Source organism: Bos grunniens, chromosome 13 (assembly GCF_055505025.1).
Source record: "Bos grunniens cultivar Pamir isolate PY7600 chromosome 13, Bosgru_T2T1.0, whole genome shotgun sequence".
Classification (NCBI taxonomy): Eukaryota; Metazoa; Chordata; class Mammalia; order Artiodactyla; family Bovidae; genus Bos; species Bos grunniens.
In genome coordinates this window covers 48856360-48874697 of record NC_141177.1, presented here as the reverse complement: position 1 = coordinate 48874697, position 18338 = coordinate 48856360, and the positions used below count along the sequence as shown (strand labels likewise).

The window sequence follows — 18338 nt, the reverse complement described above, 5'->3', positions numbered from 1 at the left end:
GGCTTAAAGCTCAACCTTGACAGCCTTCACTGCTGCTCAGTGTCATTTCCCCTTATTCATCTACTTTTCTGCTTTTGAGTTTAATATTTCATGTGTGAGGCCAGAGGATGTGTTCAGAGTCCTCTAGAAAGGATAACAGATATTTGAACTGCTGTAATTTGACAAGTGACAGAGTGTGGTTTCTCAGCATCTGATAGTAACTATAATAATAATGGGCCATGTCAATATCCGCCAGGTAGCAGTGGTCCTCTCTGTTAACAGAAGTGGCTTTTTCCAATTACACTATGCATGTGTGATGTAGAAAAGATCTACAATGAAAACACAGGAAAGTTAGCCCCCAAGTCACCAATAATCACTAATCTATAATCATCAGTAATAAATAAATGCATAATTTGCTAAACTTTCCTATATACTCTTTCTAGTCAATGATTGTTTTCTATATAACTCATATTTATATAACCTAATGTTCTACATAAAACATTTCCCTGCTTGCAAATCTTATTTTGAAGATATCATTTTTTAAGACTTTATACTATTCTATCCAACAGGCATTTTAGAACCAGTTTAAGTCATCTCATATTTATAGGCATTTAAGTTGATTCTAACTTTTAATCCATCTTATTTTCTGATTACAATTACAAAAGATAGTTGTGTAAAAGTAGAATTGCTTTATCAGTAGGTACCTCATTTTAAGATACTTGCTATATTGTCAAATTAATTTCTATAAAGTTTGCATCAGTTTACAATGAAACCTGAAATTTATGTTCTCTCACAAACACTGCTAATTAAAAAAAAATCACCTTTGAAAATATGAAAAAGAATGTGTATATATGTATAAATGAATCACTTTGCTGTACAGCAGAAATTACCTCAACACTGTAAATCAGCTATATGTAAATAAAAAATAAAGATAAGAAAGCATACTTGTAATATATAAAACTATAAATGAGAATATCAAGTAATCATATAATTTATTATCTATCTGTATCTGTTGTACTTCATTTTACACCGCTATTTTGGATTTATATAAATAGTTCCATATTTCTAAAAATGTTTGTTATGATGTGATGTTTCTCCAAAAAATTAAAAATTGCCCTAGATTACCAGGAAAAAGAGGATACATGCATTTTTCAGTTATTTAGTAGCCATTTTATTATCTTTTTCTCCTCTAGAATATCTGGTCAAACTTGTTGCTCTATATTCTTTTGATTCATAGTATCATTTTAATCAATTTATGTAAAATTTTATAGGTATATGAGTTCTTTATATTTTTCATGAATATTTCCAAATTTAATTTTTTGTGAAGTCTGTTGAAGATTGTCTTTGAAACACAGATGTTCATTATGTAGTCAAATCAACTGACCTGGTCACTGGTGATTTCTACCACTATTTCTGTGTTTTGGAAGTCCATTTCCATTCAACTGGACCTAAATATTCATTTTTGCTTCCATATTCTTAATTATTCTCTTATAATTAATGATGTGAGTCGCTGAATCTTATTTTTGTGTTGAGTAGGAAGTGAGGATCGGATATTGTCTCTCCCCACTGCCATCCCATTTTTCCCAAGACAAGTTTGTTAAATACTTCTTCCTGACCAACATGATGCTTACATGATCATATGATACATTTTATATACAATAGGATTTATTTGTGGCCATATATTATGGTACTCTGGCTGTTCTTGATTCATCATGTGTGTAATGAGAAAAAAAAAAATCTTAGTTCTCTAGTTTTCTGGCCATAGAAAACCAGAAACTGTAGAGACAAGCAAACTGATCACATTATGAAAGGAGACTAGCAACTCCCTCTGAAGAAGAAACTAGAAGACGCTGGCTATTAAAAGCAGTAGCACAGAGCAGCAGAACCTGGGCTGCAGACGGGAAGAGTAGCCCCATATATGCCATCCTCTCCTAAGGTCATGTGTGATATCTGATGCTCATACCGACATCTGAGAAACCACAGAAAAACTAAGTCACGTTTGACATGCTATTTAACAAGAAATAAATATATGATACATTTAAAATTACACCTGTTCAAATAATTTAAAGAAGATATTTGTTGCATAAACACAGAGTGAGACCCCTGAGCATGAGGTCCAGCTTTGCCCATCAAGTTCCCTGCTGCGGGCAGCTTGGCCCTGTGCCGGGCATCAGGGCATTCTGTTTAAATCCATTATATATAAGAGATGGCTGTCTTATTCAGCCCTTTCCCAAACAAACCTGAGGATCTCTGACAGCTGGGGCCCTGAGGAGATGGAGAGAAAGAGCCAGGACCTGCCCCTGGTGGGGCCCAGGCTGGGGTGGGGGAGAAATGACTGGTCATCAATTACTCAACAGTGGGGTCCTTTCTTGTCGTGACACCAGGGACCACACCTGGGAGGCACGGGGGAGCTGACGTGGGTGTTGCTGCTGGTTTTCACAAACACATAGCTTAAAAAACATTACAACCTGCACAGTTCACTTGTTGCAACATCTCCTTTTCCAGGAGTGCTGGATAGAAAATGCTGATGATAGGGAATTCCTGGTGGTCCAGTGGTTGAGAACCAGCCTGCCAGTACAGGGGACATGGGTTCGATCCCTGGTCCAGGCACTAAGATTCTACATGCTGTGGGGCAACTAAGTCCATGTGCCACAACTACTGAGCCTTCACGCCTTGAGCCTGTGCTCCACAACAACAGAAGCCACTGCAAAGAGAAGCCTGCCCACAGAAACTAGAGTGGCCCCCGCTCACCACAAGTAGGGAGAACCTGAGAAGCCACGTAGACCCAGCACAGCTATAAATAAATAAAGTTAAAAAATTTTTTTTTTTTTAAAGGTTGATGAGAGGCCTGCGGGCCACAAGCTCACCAATGTGCGGGCTGGCCGGGTCTGTGGCACGCATGTATCTGGGTGTGTCCTCCTCCAGCAGGCGATGAGTCACCAAGCCCGTGCAGCTCTGCAAGAGGATGGGCTGCGTGTCGGTTTCAATTCCTTCTAAGCGCCGGGCAATTCTTTCTTTTCTGCACGAGACACCAAACAGAGGCAGTGAGTCAGGGGCATCGGTTTCTCCACGAACACTGGTTACTGCTCAGCAAATTCTTCTCCCTCTTCATTAAGTACAATGAACATCTTACCTTTTCATTTCTAAAAATTCTTTCCTCTTTGGTTCAAAGATTTTTCTTAATTCTGCAACTAAAAGAAGACAAAAAAGAAGAAAAAGATGATCCGGTATTTAGTTGTCATGCATTCATTTTATTCATTCATTCACACATCTATCTTTGGAACTCTGTTTATGGCTCCCTTGCAGCAGTGATGTACAAAACGGACATAGTTCTTGCAGACTGTGTAATAACAGGGGAGGTAGGTGCCAAATGAGTAGGTATGTACACAGACATAGACACAAATACACACTCACACGTACGTGTCACAGGTTGGTCTAAGAAGTAATACCATGAGAACAAGAGATGGAAAAAAGAAGTGAGCTTATTTCACCCAGGAGAACCAGGGGAGGCCTCACCAGTTTCTCTTTAGGTTTTTCTCTAGTCAGCAGAAAGCTCACTATCTGGTTTTTAGTTTTATATAGTATTTTAAACTTTCCATCCTGCAAAACGTCAAACATTTGCAAAAGTAGAGACTGGAGGACTGTGAGTGCCATGGCCACCAGCAGGTTATACCATGCAGAAGCTCACAGCAGTCTGGCGTCCCATCACTGAACCTGTGAAGATTTGCAACCTCCTTCCTGCTCGGGTTTCTAAGGTTACGTAATGTGGTACACCTTCTCCAATACAGTTTAGATTAACCTAGTTCCTGTGCCTCCCCTTCCAAGCTTTCACTGGGAGGAAATGTTAACATGTTTCCTTGCTGGAATGTAGGCGGATGGTAGAAAGGTGATGACCCTCACTCCCCTGGGCAACAATGGATGATCAGACAAACATTTTGCTGATCTTGGGAGGGTCTCATATAACACTGACCACAAGGATATTTTTATTGAGAGGCCACAGGTTTCTGTGGAAATGGCCAAATTTGGTAGAGAAATTCTTCTTGCCTCCTCCTCAATCCCATGAATTCACAAGGGCTCCTCTGAGCTTTTCCTGCTGATGTCCCAGGAAGAGAGGAGTGGTGATAGGCCCGGGGCCCATGAAACATCTGCAAGGCTGAGTCAAAGCAGAAGCTCAGAAGAAGGGATATAAACGCTTGGGATTTAAATTGCAACTGCTTCAATTTCCACTTGAAAATTGGAACTTCAATTTCCATTTTTTTAAGTGGCTATTTTTATTTTTGGCCACATTTCGTGGCTTGCACGATCTTAGTTCCCTGATCAGGGATTGAACCTATGCCCTTAGCATTGAAAGCATGGAGTCCTAACCACAGGACTGCCAGGAAATTCCTTAAGTGGTTCTTTTTAGGAAGGAGTCAAAACCATACATGTGCATGCACACATGACTTTTAAATTGTCCTTTGATTGTGTTCAGAGATACCAGTCATGTTTTTATTTATTAATTTATTTTTAAATGACAGCTACCTTAACGGTGGGCTGGACTGACATTTTTACAAGGATAGTTGGCTTCACAGATATCTCTGTCACCAGTGGCCTTCCCGGGAGTAGCTAAGAGCAAATGCTCGCAAGTAGAAGACCACAATCCAGTGATAATGGTACCTCCTGCCTTTGGAGGAAGTGTGGCCTATCACTGCTTCCCAGTTAACAAACGAGCTCTCACAAGATGGTGGTGATAAAACTTTCATGGCTGGTAGCACAGATTCTGGAGATATTTTCAAGGATAAGTATCAATGAATTATTTAAAACCCAAAGTGGAAAACAGAGCTCTATTTTTCATAAAACTGCTCCAGAAACAGTTGACACCAAATTCCAAGGACTCTGGGAGGTTTGTCTTAAATCTGTGCCCCAAACCCATAACTGAGAAATGGAGCGTATGAAGAGAGTCTGAGTGGTACAACGACATGTTGCCTTTTCTCCTGAATTATTTCAACTAGGTAGATTACAGTCTGAAAGTGTGTGTGCACTCTCAGTCGTGTCCGACTCTTTGCAACCCCATAGACTATATAGCCTGTAAGGCTCCTCTGTCCATGGGGTTTCCCAGGCAAGAATACTGGAGTGGGCTGCCATTTTCCTCTCCAGGGGACCTTCCCAACCCACGGATGGAAGCCTGGTTCCTGCCTTGACAGGCGGATTCTTTACCACTGAACTACCTGGGAAGCCAAATGTGTGTATCCCCCTTACCAATTCATATGTTAAAATTCTAACCCCCAAAGTGATGGGATTAGGAGGTGGGGCTTTAGGGAGGGATCAGGCCCCGTGCTCATGAATGGGACTGGCCCTTTAACAAAGAAGCCCCACAGAGCTCCCAAGGGCTTCCCCGGTGGCTCAGACAGTAAAGAATCTACCTGTGATGCAGGAGACCGGGATTCAATCCCTGGGTTGGGAAGATTCCCTGGAGAAGTAAATGGCGACCCACTCCAGTATTCTTGCCTGGAGAATTCCATGGACAGAGGAGCCTAGTGGGCTATAGTACATGGGGGTGCAAAGAGTTGGACACGACTGAGCAACTGACACTTTCACCACTTTTTCACAGAGCTCCTGCGCCCCATCCACCACATGAGGATGCCATGAGAAGTTGGCAGTCTGCAACTAGCAAGAGGGCACTCGCCAGAACCTGACCATGCTGTTGCCCTGATCCTGGACTTCTAGTCCCCAGAACAGTGAGCAATAAACTTCTGCTGTTTATAAACCATCTGAATGAAGTAAGCCCGAACAAGCATAAAAAATAAGAATGCGATGCATTCGGAGAGGCACACGATGTCCACTCTGAAAAATTAAGTTGACTTTTCTGGTCCTCATTTGCGACTGAAAATCATTTTTATCTCATTAAAACTTGAACATTTTCTATAGAAGTTGTGCACCTGAAAACATTTAAAGAAAATCCAGCAGTACAGTGAAAAAGATAAGCAACACGCTCCATCTTGACATTATTTCCCATAATCCGGAAGGAAAGGTCAACTCATGGGGAGTTGACACACATATAACATAATTACTATAGTATATCTATTCCACAGATAACACTTAGGTTGTGTAAAAGAGAATGACTTTTTATTTGTCTATGTATGTTCGGTTGTTATTTTGTTTCTTTCATTTTGCTGGTTTAAAAAAATTTTTTATTTACATATAGTTGATACACAAGGCTGTGTTAATGTCTGCTGTACAGCGAACATATACATATATTCTTTTTTATATCCTTTTCTATTATAATTTATCACAGGATATTGAATACAGTTCCCTGTGCTATACAGTAGGACCTTGTTGTTTATCCATCCTATATATAGCAGTTTGCATCTGCAATGGCAACCCACTCCAGTACTCTTGCCTGGAAAATCCCATGGACGGAGGAGCCTGGTAGGCTGCAGTCCATGAGGTTGCTAAGAGTCGGACACGACTGAGCGACTTCACTTTCACTTTTCACTTTCATGCATTGGAGAAGGAAATGGCAACCCACTCCAGTGTTCTTGCCTGGAGAATCCCAGGGACGGGGGAGCCCGATGGGCTGTCGTCTATGGGGTCACACAGAATCGGACACGACTGAAGCGACTTAGCAGCAGCAGCAGCAATCCCCAAAGTGGGGAAACAGTGGAAACAGTGTCAGACTTTACTTTTTTGGGCTCCAAAATCACTGCAGATGGTGACTGCAGCCATGAAATTAAAAGACGCTTAGTCCTTGGAAGGAAAGTCATGACCAATCTAGATAGCATATTCAAAAGCAGAGACATTACTTTGCCAACAAAGGTCCGTCTAGTCAAGGCTATGGTTTTTCCTGTGGTCATGTGTGGATGTGAGAGTTGGACTGTGAAGAAGGCTAAGTGCCAAAGAATTGATGCTTTTGAACTGTGGTGTTGGAGAAGACTCTTGAGAGTCCCTTGGACTGCAAGGAGATCCAACCAGTCCATTCTGAAGGAGATCAGCCCTGGGATTTCTTTGGAGGGAATGATGCTAAAGCTGAAACTCCAGTACTTTGGCCACCTGATGCGAAGAGTTGACTCATTGGAAAAGACTCTGATGCTGGGAGGGATTGGGGGCAGGAGGAGAAGGGGATGACAGAGGATGAGATGGCTGGATGGCATCACTGACTCGATGGACGTGAGTCTGAGCGAACCCCGGGAGTTGGTGATGGACAGGGAGGCCTGGCGTGCTGCGATTCATGGGGTCGCAAAGAGTTGGACACAACTGAGTGACTGAACTGAACTGAACCGAATCCCCAAAGCCCAGTCCTTCCCTCCGCTTCACCTCCTCCCACTTGGTAATCAGAAGTCTGTTTTCTATGTTCGTGAATTGGTTGCTGTTTCATAGGTTAGCTCATTTGTGCCACATTTAAGATTCCATGTACAAGTTGTATCACATGGTATTCTTCTCTTTCTCTTTCTGACTTACTTCACTTAGTATGATAATCTCTAGTTGCACTGAATGATGTTTTATTTGAACTGTGAATGCAATTCCAAAGGAAAAAAAACTTCAGATGAGCACTTGTAGTACTCCCCACCCCCACTGAATTTTGGTCAGGTATATTCTAAAGCATTGTAAAAATAAAAAGCTAGTAAGAAAGCACGGAAGTCGCCCCTACTGGGGAAACACGTGGTCACTTCATGTCTTTTGTACAGAGTCCACAGACTGCTCTATCACTGCTCCATCTTCTGACTGCCGGCCCTGAACATAGTTTATTCTTATTTATGATCTCCCAAAAGGTTTCCTTCCTTTAAAATTTTTATATAATTTCAGTCTCAGAGAAAAATTAAGACATTTTCCATTTGTAAACATTTGTTACTATACTTATTTTTACCCCCCTTTTCTATCTCCATATGTATATTTACATGTAAATATATATGAAAATATGCATATATTTATGTGTATATACACATGGATATAGCACTTCCCAGGTGGTAAAGAACCTGCCCATCAATGCAGGAGATGAGTTGGAACCCTGGGTTGAGAAGACCCCCTGGAGAAGGGCATGGCAACCCACTCCAGTATTCTTGCCTGGAAAATCCCATGAACAGAGGGGCCTGGTGGGCTACAGTCCATGGGGTTTCAAAGAGTCGGATGCGACTGAGCAACTGAGCACTGTGAGCACGAATGCACACACATTCTCATATTCACATATTAATTTTTCTGAACCATTCAAGAGTAAGTTGCAGCCTGATGCTCCTTTTAACTCTAAATCCTTCAGTGTCTCTTTCCTAAAAACAAGGGATTTTGAAAAATTAGACTCAAATGCCATAATTCAATTGATGGTATTGCTGTGTCATATGTATAAAACTAATACATGGTTCAGAAAATAGCAATATTCGTCATCATAAATCCAGATAGAAACTAGCACAGCTGGTCTAACTTCTGTTGCAATAAATTTTCAAGTGCACTGAGACTTGTATGTACACTAAATTATCCCTTGCTAAAATCCCTGTGATTTTAGTCTGCTGTCCTTGTCTAAGAAATATGAGTTCTATGACTCTATTTCTTCAGCAATTTCTGACGGGACTTGCATTGGTCATTTTCCAAGTAAGGCAATTTAAGAGGATTTGACATCAGGGGCTATAATACTTTATAAAACTATTTAATTTGCCTCATATATTTTGTAATAACGTATAATAGCAATACGCAGGGTAATTTGGTCTGTTAGGTGCTTTTCTTGGGAAGCATGGTTTCTTCAATTAGCTCTGAGAACAGGCTTTCTGGTAAAGTTATTGTTGATTTCAGTCCCCCAAGTCTGAATACAGTAGAATCTTCCAAAGAAATATAAGTAGCGGGGGGACTGCCAAGAACAGCTCTCCCCCTGCCTGCATTTGATACCACGGGCCAGGTCCAGAATATTCTGTATGCTGATCTTTCTTCCCCAGGAGTAATCCACTTTAACTTTTACACTTGGATGGCAGCCACTAATACAAAGACCAGCAGCTTATAAAATAAAATCATTACAAACCTAGAGGAAAGAGGGGGAGGTGTGATGGCTATCAGAAGGGTTTTTGGGGGGATAATGAAAATGTTCTAAAATTGACTCTGCTGATCAATGCACGACTCTGTGAAGCTACCAAAAGCCACCAAACTGTCTACTTAAAATGGATAATTGTATAGCATACGAATTATATCTCAATGAAGCTGTTAAAAAAAAAGTAGAATCATATATTTTGTCCATTTCATAACTCCTAAATGGAAAATCTATTTTAATAGGATAAGCTTTACACTGGTAAAGGGTTTTAATCCCTTGATTACTTGTTCATGATACATGGGTAAAGGAAGTTCCTTAGAGAAAAATCAAAGACCATTTAAAAGCTCAATTTCACAGAAGCATAAATCCCATCACTAAATGAACAGGAAGAAGCTTCTGTAAACTTATAAACCAACATGAAACTCCATGACATTAAAACTCAATCAATTCCTATTTTTAACTTGCTATTACCAAGAACTGACAGAATACTGAATACATCTGTTAAGGTGGAGAAATAAAAAGACTTCAGGTAATACCTGCGGTCTTTCCAAATGTATCTGCCCAAATTCATAAAGAGTAAAGACTATGAAATAAATCTATGGGAATTAAGATGAAATTCAGGGAAGGAGGGATACTAATGCTTAAGAAGTATGTTTGAAAAACCTTGTTAATTTAGAAACATAAATCTGGTGAGTACATAATCATCTTTGATTAGGGAAAATCATGATTTTTAATGACCAATTATGATAATGTCTAATAAAACTGGTTAATAAGTTTATACATTTTAAAATTGTTATATGTAGAGCTCTGAGTCATTGAGCTTTGAGGAATCTAGCATCTGACATTGTTCTTAATTTTTTTGATCTTCTTATTTATTATTCACTAAGAGAAGGAAAGGGGGGACAAAGAGAAGAGGAAAACTTTAGCTTTCTGTAACTTTCCATAATCAGTCAAATCTAAACTGCTGCTGATATCAGTTTGTTCATTCTTGCTCTTTGTTTTGATCACCTTCATAGATTTTTACATTTGGCTCGGGCTTCCTTGGTGGCTCAAATGATAAAGAATCAGCCTGGAATGCAGAAGACTTGGGTTTGATCCCTGGGTCAGGAAGATCCCCTGGAGAAGGGAATAGCTACTACCCACTCCAGTATTCTTGCCTAGAGAATCCCACAGACAGAGGAGCCTGGTGAGCTATAGTCCATGGGGTTGCAGAGAGTCGGACATGACTGAGCGGCTAACCCTTTCAGTTTCACTCAGATTAAATTGAGTCTGTCTTCTGAAAGAGTCTTACAAATTGGAAGGACTTTTCCATTTCACACCTGGGGTTCCAGGTGGGAACCCCGCTCATAGGTGTCCTACCCTTGACTTGAACAGTTAATGAGATCACAACGCAGTGCCTTTCATTTCCAGGTACCATGAACTATCAGAATTTTCTTCCTCATATGAAATCTCACCTGCCTTCTTGTAATTCTACACATTCTTCTTATTTTGGACCGCTGGAGCAAAACAGAACAAGACTCTGTTTCAGTTGACAGTTTTGTTAAACTTAAAAATTGAAAAATGTCCCTTCTTGAAGTTGTCACCACCAGGTGACTCAAATCCCTGGGGTCCTCCTTCAAGCATCCATCCTCATAAACCTGTGTCCAGGAGTACGACTGGTTCAGTTCCTGAGGATGCATGTAAATTTGTCAGTGGGACTTTTAAAATTGATTTTGTTTCTGTTAAGAGAATATTTTTTCTGGTCTAATTTCGTCTGGGCTTGATATCATGATTTACTGCTGCTATTTTTGGTTTTTATGTTGTTTTTTTTTTTCAGGATAGAAGAAAACCCCTGATCTTCCACCAGAAATATTTCTTTTTTTAATTTATTTTTATTGAAATATAGTTGATTTCCAATATTCCAGGAGTGTAGCAAAATGATTCAGTTTTATATATGTATGTCTGTATATATATATATACACACACACACATATATACATGCTCAGATTCTTTCCCATTATAGGTTATTATGAGATATTGAATACAGTTTTCTATGCTAAACAGTAGGTCCTTGTTGTTTGTCACTTTTATATACAGTATGCTGCTGCTGCTGCTAAGTTGCTTCAGTCGTGTCCGACTCTGTGCGACCCCATAGACGGCAGCCCGCTAGGCTGCCCCATCCCTGGGATTCTCCAGGCAAGAACACTGGAGTGGGTTGCCATTTCCTTCTCCAGTGCATGAAAGTGAAAAGTGAAAGTGAAGTTGCTCAGTCGCGTACGACTCTTAGTGACCCCATGGACTGCAGCCTACCAGGCTCCTCCGTCCATGGGATTTTCCAGGCAAGAGTACTGGAGTGGGGTGCCATTGCCTTCTCTGATATACAGTATAAAATCTTATAATTGATAGGATTAATTATAATTAATTATTAATGAATCCCCAACTCCTAATTTATCCCTCCCCAGCTTTCTCTTTGATTGCCGTAAGTTTGTTTTCTAGGTCTGAGTCTGTTTCTGTTTTGTAAGTTCATTTGTATAATTTTTTCAGATTCCATGTGTGAGTGATATATGGTATTTATCTTTTTCTCTCTTTTTTTTTAAATCCATTCCTCTGCTGATGGACATTTAGACTGCTGCCATGTCTTGGCTGTTGTAAATAGTGCAACTTTGAATGTTGGTGTGCCATGTATCTTTTCAAATTAGAGAACTATATGTTTTCTGGGTATAGGAGTGGGATTGCTGGAAAAGCTGTTTCTTCTGAAGCAAGGTTTACACAGCTCATTTGGGATAAACCCAGTTTGTGAGCTGGTACTCCCCTGAGTTAGTGTTACAGTTGGTAGAAACAAACATCAGGTAATGCTCGTATTATTCCACGTGCAATACTAGAGGTAGAGGGCTGGTAGCTGATGCGAATATTTGACTGCATGTACATCTTAACCAAAGTGTGAATTCACAGATGTGATTGGATAAGAAGAGAGACGTTTAAGATGCACTTTACACTGCTTGCTCAGTGTGTTGCCCAGTCAGGAGCTGAAAGATATCCTAGCACTGGAAAGCCTCAGGGAGCTGGAAGCAGTGGGAGGGGGTGGACAGGAAAGAAACAGGCAAGTAAGCAGAACTCATCACCCTTGGAGAAGGTGAAAAGTAAGAGAGAGATGAGGTGAGGCTGATTCTAGGACTGCTCTCTTATCCTCGGTGCCAGCCTGCAGCAAAAACTTGAGGATGCCTAAAATGAAAGGAAGGGACTCATGGTAAGGTGAAGTCCATCTACAGAGGAATGGATAAAGATGTGGTACTTATGTACTATGGAATATTATTCAGCCATAAAAAGAAATCGGATCATTTGTAGAGATGTGGATGGACCTAGAGACAGAGTGAAGTCAAAAAGAGAAAAAGAAATATTGTATACTAATATTGTATATGTGGAATCTATAAAAAATGGTGTAGATCATCTTCCCTGCAAAGCAGAAATAAGAGACACAGGCATAGAGAACAAGTATATGGACACCACGGGCAGAAAGGTGGAGTGCGATGAATTGGGGGATTGGGATTGACATATATACACTCAGTTCAGTCAGTTCAGTTGCTCAGTCATGTCTGACTCTTTGCGACCCCATGGACTGCAGCACGCCAGGCCTCCCTGTCCATCACCAAGTCCTGGAGTTCACTCAAACTCATGTCCATTGAGTCAGTGATGCCATCCAACCATCTCATCCTCCATTGTCCCCTTCTCCTCCTGCTTTCAATCTTTCCCAGCATCAGGTTCTTTTCCAATGAGTCAGTTCTTTGCATCAGGTAGCCAAAGTATTGGAGTTTCAGCTTCAGCACCAGTCCTTCCAATGAACACTCAGGACTGATTCCTAACTAGTAAGAACCTACGGTATAGCTCAAGGAACTCTACTCAGTGCTCTGTGATGACCTAAATGGGAAGGGAATCCAAAAGAGAGTGGATCTGTGTAGAGCTGATTCACTTTGCTGTACAGTAGAAACTAACGCAACACTGTAAAACCACAATATACCAATAAAGAAGAATTTAAAAAATAAAAATGTGACAAAAGAGGTTATTTAATTAAGGTTGCTTTCTTGATGAGGCAGAAAGGGGCACAGAGGAGAACCAAGCTGGAGATTAGGGAAAGAGTTCTCCAGGAAAATTAGATAATACATTTACACACTCTAGATACTGGTCGACCATCTAGAAGTCTTACCTTTAGGAAGGGCAGCTAAAAGCTGAGCATCGATCCTTCTTTTGTGGTTATCAAGCTGTTCTTTGTCTTCAAGCAAGAACTCTTTCTGAAAGCTAAAAATGATTCCATTAAGAAAATGTTTATAGAACAGTCTTTTGGACTCTGTGGGAGAGGGAGAGGGTGGGATGATTTGGGAGAATGGCATTGAAACATGTATAATATCATATATGAAATGAATCACCAGTCCAGGTTCTATGCGCGATACTGGATGCTTGGGGCTGGTGCACTGGGAAGACCCAGAGGGATGGTATGGGGAGGGAGGAGGGAGGAGGGTTCAGGATGGGGGACACATGTATACCTGTGGCGGATTCATGTTGATATATGGCAAAACCAATACAATATTGTAAAGTTAAAAAATAAAATAAAATTTAAAAAAATAATTAAAAAAAATAAAAGAAAATGTTTAAAGTCCTTTTAAACCCAGGTATCTGATATGAACTGAGATACCACAGAACATAAAAAATTATGTTACTACTGTACATAGTTAAACATGTGTGTATAGATTATAAGTAAAATAGTTTATTTGGGGGAGTTAATAGGTAGCTTTTTTTCAATTATTCATGGTTATATTAATATGATTTTTGGGTGCAACTAAATAATTACATCAGCATAGGTGGCAGGGGGTGGGAGGGATGTGAGGGTATGTGTGGCCTCTGGTGGTAAAAACATCACTGCACTAGGAGATGGATGCCTCTGTTCAGACTGACAACCTCTTCAAGGGCCACCAGTAGCTGTGCAAACTTGAACTAATCACTCGACTTCTCTGTGCTACAGTCTTCCTCAGAAAATCAGTGACTTGTGTAGGTGATCTACACGCTGTCTTCCGCTGTTGAAACTAAAGTAACAAACATCTTCAATCAAACAAAAATCAAAGAATGGAGAAGAGGTGTGAAAGGTTCATGAAAATTTGTCCAGGGGAAAAAAAAGAAATGGGACTTCCCTGGTGGCCCAGTGGTTAAGATTCTGCCTTTCCAATGCAGGGGGTGAGGGTTCAATCTCTGATTGGGGAAATAAGGCCCTGTATGCGGTGTTGGTACAGGCTTACCAACCAGCTCCTTGCTCTGCCCACCATTCCCAGCCTCCCAAAGCACCCGTTTCTTATACCTGCTGGTGGTGTAAATACTCCCCCCACTGCTGCTCTTCAAGCTCCCACAGGACTCAGCAATCTCTAAGTTGGAAGGAACATGGGCACACTCACCAGGGTGCGTGTGTATGTGTGTGTGTGCGTGTGCAAACACACCCCTGGGACCACTGTTGTCTTCGGCTTACAGATCAGGAAACTGCCCAATGCTTTGGCCAAGGACACACACGCGGCAAGAACAGTATGCAACGTGCAAATCTCCTTCTGCTCTGACACTGTGCGCACGCACCTGGCCCAGGACTTGGAGCCCACAAGTTCAAGGCCTCCAGGGGAATGCTCCTGGAGTGGGCAAGACCAGAACTGCGGCCTCAAAGGAAGAGAACAAACCTAGGGAAACAGGAAACTCATCTTCCCCAACAACATGATCACCTCCAGAGAGGTGGTGATAAACCCGTAAACAAACCCAGCACCAGCCTGACCTTTCCCATGGATGGTCCCGTCTGTGGCTCCACCCTGCAGGGGTGTGTCCACAGAGGCCCAAGGGGAGACTGAGGAAGCACTGCCGGAGCTATGAAGGGGGCGTACCAATCACTTAGATCCTAGATACAAATTAAATTTCAAGGATTGTCTGTATACTCCAAAATATTGCCATCCCATCTTCCTAGAACCAAGCTTATCAGAAACCCTTAGTTACTGCTTATAAATGTGGAATGCTTATACTCGTGAACAGCAGTGCCATATATTCTTATCAGTTAATAAAAAGTCTTGAGAATAAGTAGGCTTTGAAAACCACACTCCAGGTGGCTTGAAAATCCTGACACCCCCTGCTCAGGTCAAAAACTTGGAATAAGCACTGACTTCTCAATAGGGAGAATCCAGTGACGGTTCTCAGTGTTTTTTCATATGATTACATCATACCATCATAGAGGTATGATGTAATCTAAACTTAAAACATTAAACAACTGCAGAATGGCACCCTACTTAAGGAGTGACATGCTATCAATATTTTAATTGACTATTTAACCACTTGAAACATTCCAACAAGTTCTGTACTTTCTTTGGGAAACAAAAATCTCAGGAAGAAAATTCTATATTACAAGGAATGATGCAAACCCTGAAGTATTCAGCTCCAGACCACTGGAGCACAAATATTATCTCCTATTTTCAAAACTGAACATCTGTGTTTCTATTTTCCCCCTTTTATCTGCTCATCAAAAAGCTCAATGAAGCTGCTTAAGGAAGACTAAAAAACTACCCTCTTGTTAAACATTTTACTGAACTTGCACAGAGTGGGGTTCACAATCCATCACCCTACACCCCTGGCTTCACACGCATTTCCTTTCTTGAAACAAACTACAGATGTGTCTGCATTGATGGGCACGACAGCCTCTCACGGGTGGTCAGAAACCATGAAAACCATAGCACGTTAGGGAAATCTCTCCTGCCTCTTCCCATGGCTGACTGTGAATGCTGTTTCCTCCTCAAGTCTCTTTCTCCAGCTGCCTTCCATCCTGGCTAGTCTTGCTCCTGGTCTGGGCCTCAGTTTAAGGTCATCTCCTTAAGGAATAACGCTGTGACCCCGTGTCCACCTACTAGCACCAAATCTACACTATGTACCTCTGTTTATTCTCTGATGTGACCCTGTTTTCCTATTTATGGAACATATTACAAGTGTCTCATTTTAACTTGCTGATTTAAAAAAAATACTTTTAAAAATCAATAAATGTACAGTGAATGAATTGGCTCTAATAAAATATTTCAAATATTTACGACAACTACTCTGAAGTATTTTTTTTTAAGATTTTATATTTTTGATGTGGACCATTTTTAAAGGCTTCGCAACACTGCTTTTGTTTTGTTCTGGTTTGTCTTTTTTGACCCCACAGCATGTGGGATCTTAGTTACCCAACCAGGGATTGAACCCACAGCCCCTGCCCTGGAAGGTGAAGTCTAAACCACCAGACCACCAGGGAAGTCTCCTGAAGTATTTTATGTATACACTTTACACACTGTGGATATGATGGGGCAAAGAACATGACAAATACTGAGACTCATTAGAAGAGCATGTATTTAATAACGTCATCCCTTCTTCCCTTCCTTCCTCTCCTTCTCTTCTCTTTAAAATAACATATAATTGGGAAAACATCGCTCATTACCTTTGCCTACCTTGCCCGTATGTATGAAAATATGTGTATGCTTGCATGTTTATAAAGTATTTTTCAGGTCTCCATCCTCAAGGTAAAATTTTCTTACTGGAATCCACATGGCCACCTTTATACTTCTTTCTTGCTGTTAATACCTCTCTCTCCAATTTCCTCCAAGTAACTACTAACCTCTGACTGCTAACCAATGACTACTAACCAAAGATGACTACCAACCAACAATGTCTAGTAACCAATGACTACTAACCAATGAGGAAGTAGATGAGCCATAGGAAGAATAAGGAAGATGGGCTGGAACCAAGGACTCTGACTTGGAATTGTCACAAGAGTTGTGACGGATGCAAGTTTCCCCAAATCAATACGAAACCAGACTGAGACAAGTCACGCCTCTATCCTGGACTTCTGACACGTGAGGGCACCAGTCAGCAGTGAAAATGCAGGCAGGACGCACTGGTGAAGCAATCTGGACCAGTCACGAATGAGCAACTCACTTGCTCATCTAATGGCTGGTTAAACACTTACAAATGTCCTCCCCCACAGCCCTAGCGCCACTCTCCTTTCATTCTCTGAATCAAAGGCACCCAAAGCAGCATCACTGGGGGAGCCCAAGCCCTGGATGCCGGACTGTGTCCCTCCTCATTATCAGCTACATGCGGATTAGGGGGTCTCTGCCCAGACCACCTCTCTGGGCCTAGGTGGGTTGCCACAGCTCCAGTAAAAGGTGGGATCCTCTATTACACCATGAAACTGTCTCTCCATATAACTAAAGTATATGCAACAGTCTTCATTTTGGGGAATTAAAATTTTTAAAGCTTCTAATATGAATACAATGGGGCTTTCCTGGTGGCTTAGTTGTAAAGAATCTGTTTATCAATGCAGGAGACATGGGTTCAATTCCTGGGTGGGGAAGATCCCCTGGAGAAGTGGCAACCCACTCCAGTATTCTTGCCTAGGAAATTCCATGGACAGAGGAGCCTGGAGGGCTATAGTCCATGGGGGTCACAAAGAGTTGGACATGACTTAGTAATTCAACAACAACAACAATATGAAGAAACACCTTTAATATGTTTTTCGTCTCCTCTGAAATGGAGCTCCCTTCTTCATGACTAATTCTTTCATACTTCTAGCTCTTTCCTCTGCTTCAGTGATCCAAGAAAAGATTGCCCTTCATGCTTCCATGATAATTTTTTTTAACATGTCCCATTAACCTACTTAAATGCCCAGCAAGACAATAAAAGGACATTTTATTAAAGTGAGAGCAAAAAAATAAATAAATAAATAAAGTGAGAGCAGCCTATCCTGCGGTTATTATCTTCTATCTTTTTTAAAAAATGGGATGTCCTAATAAGGAACATTCTGTTCCATACCGTGAAGGGCTTCCCGATAAATAACTCTTCTACTGAAGTTTAGTTACAAGACAGGGGAGGGAACATCCCTGGTGGTCCAGTGGTTAAGACTTCATGCTCCCAATGCAGGGGATATGGGTTTGATCCCTGGTCAGGGAACTAAGATCCCACAAGGCCAAAAGAAAAAACAAACAAACAAACAAGGGAGATGTAATCCGTTACCTCATGTCCCCAAGTCTGGTGTCTGGGTAACTAGATTTCTCTGAAGGAGGCAGGTACTTGTATTTCCAGCCCATTTTATATTTAGGGCCAGAGCCCGGGGCCACTGTTTTAATAGGCGTACATGAAATACCACCACTGTTTCAGAACCGCTGTGTCCCTCTGAGTCTCTCTCCTTGAATTGACTGACCTGCGCTCATACTTCATACTTTCCCTTGAAAAAGCAGCACTTTCTGTCTCCTCTTTTTTTTCCCCTGCTCTTCAGTTCAGTTCAGATGCTCAGTTGTGTCCGACTCTTAGCAACCCATGAATCGCAGCAAGCCAGGCCTCCCTGTCCATCACTAAC

At 41.2% G+C, this 18338-nt stretch overlaps 1 protein-coding gene across 50 annotated transcripts in view; it reads right to left on the bottom strand.

The window, feature by feature from the left end:
* SVIL (supervillin) overlaps nucleotides 1-18338 on the bottom strand; it is a 256217-nt gene that overhangs the window by 90177 nt on the left and 147702 nt on the right. For all 50 annotated transcript variants that reach the window (XM_086333936.1, XM_086333952.1, XM_086333949.1 and 47 more), the window contains 3 exons: nucleotides 13146-13237; nucleotides 3113-3170; nucleotides 2847-2998 (listed from right to left, as the gene is read on the bottom strand). In XM_086333936.1, coding sequence (XP_086190062.1) covers nucleotides 2847-2998; nucleotides 3113-3120 — 160 coding nt within the window. In that variant the 5' untranslated portion in view covers nucleotides 3121-3170; nucleotides 13146-13237. The remainder of the gene's footprint in view (nucleotides 1-2846; nucleotides 2999-3112; nucleotides 3171-13145; nucleotides 13238-18338) is intronic.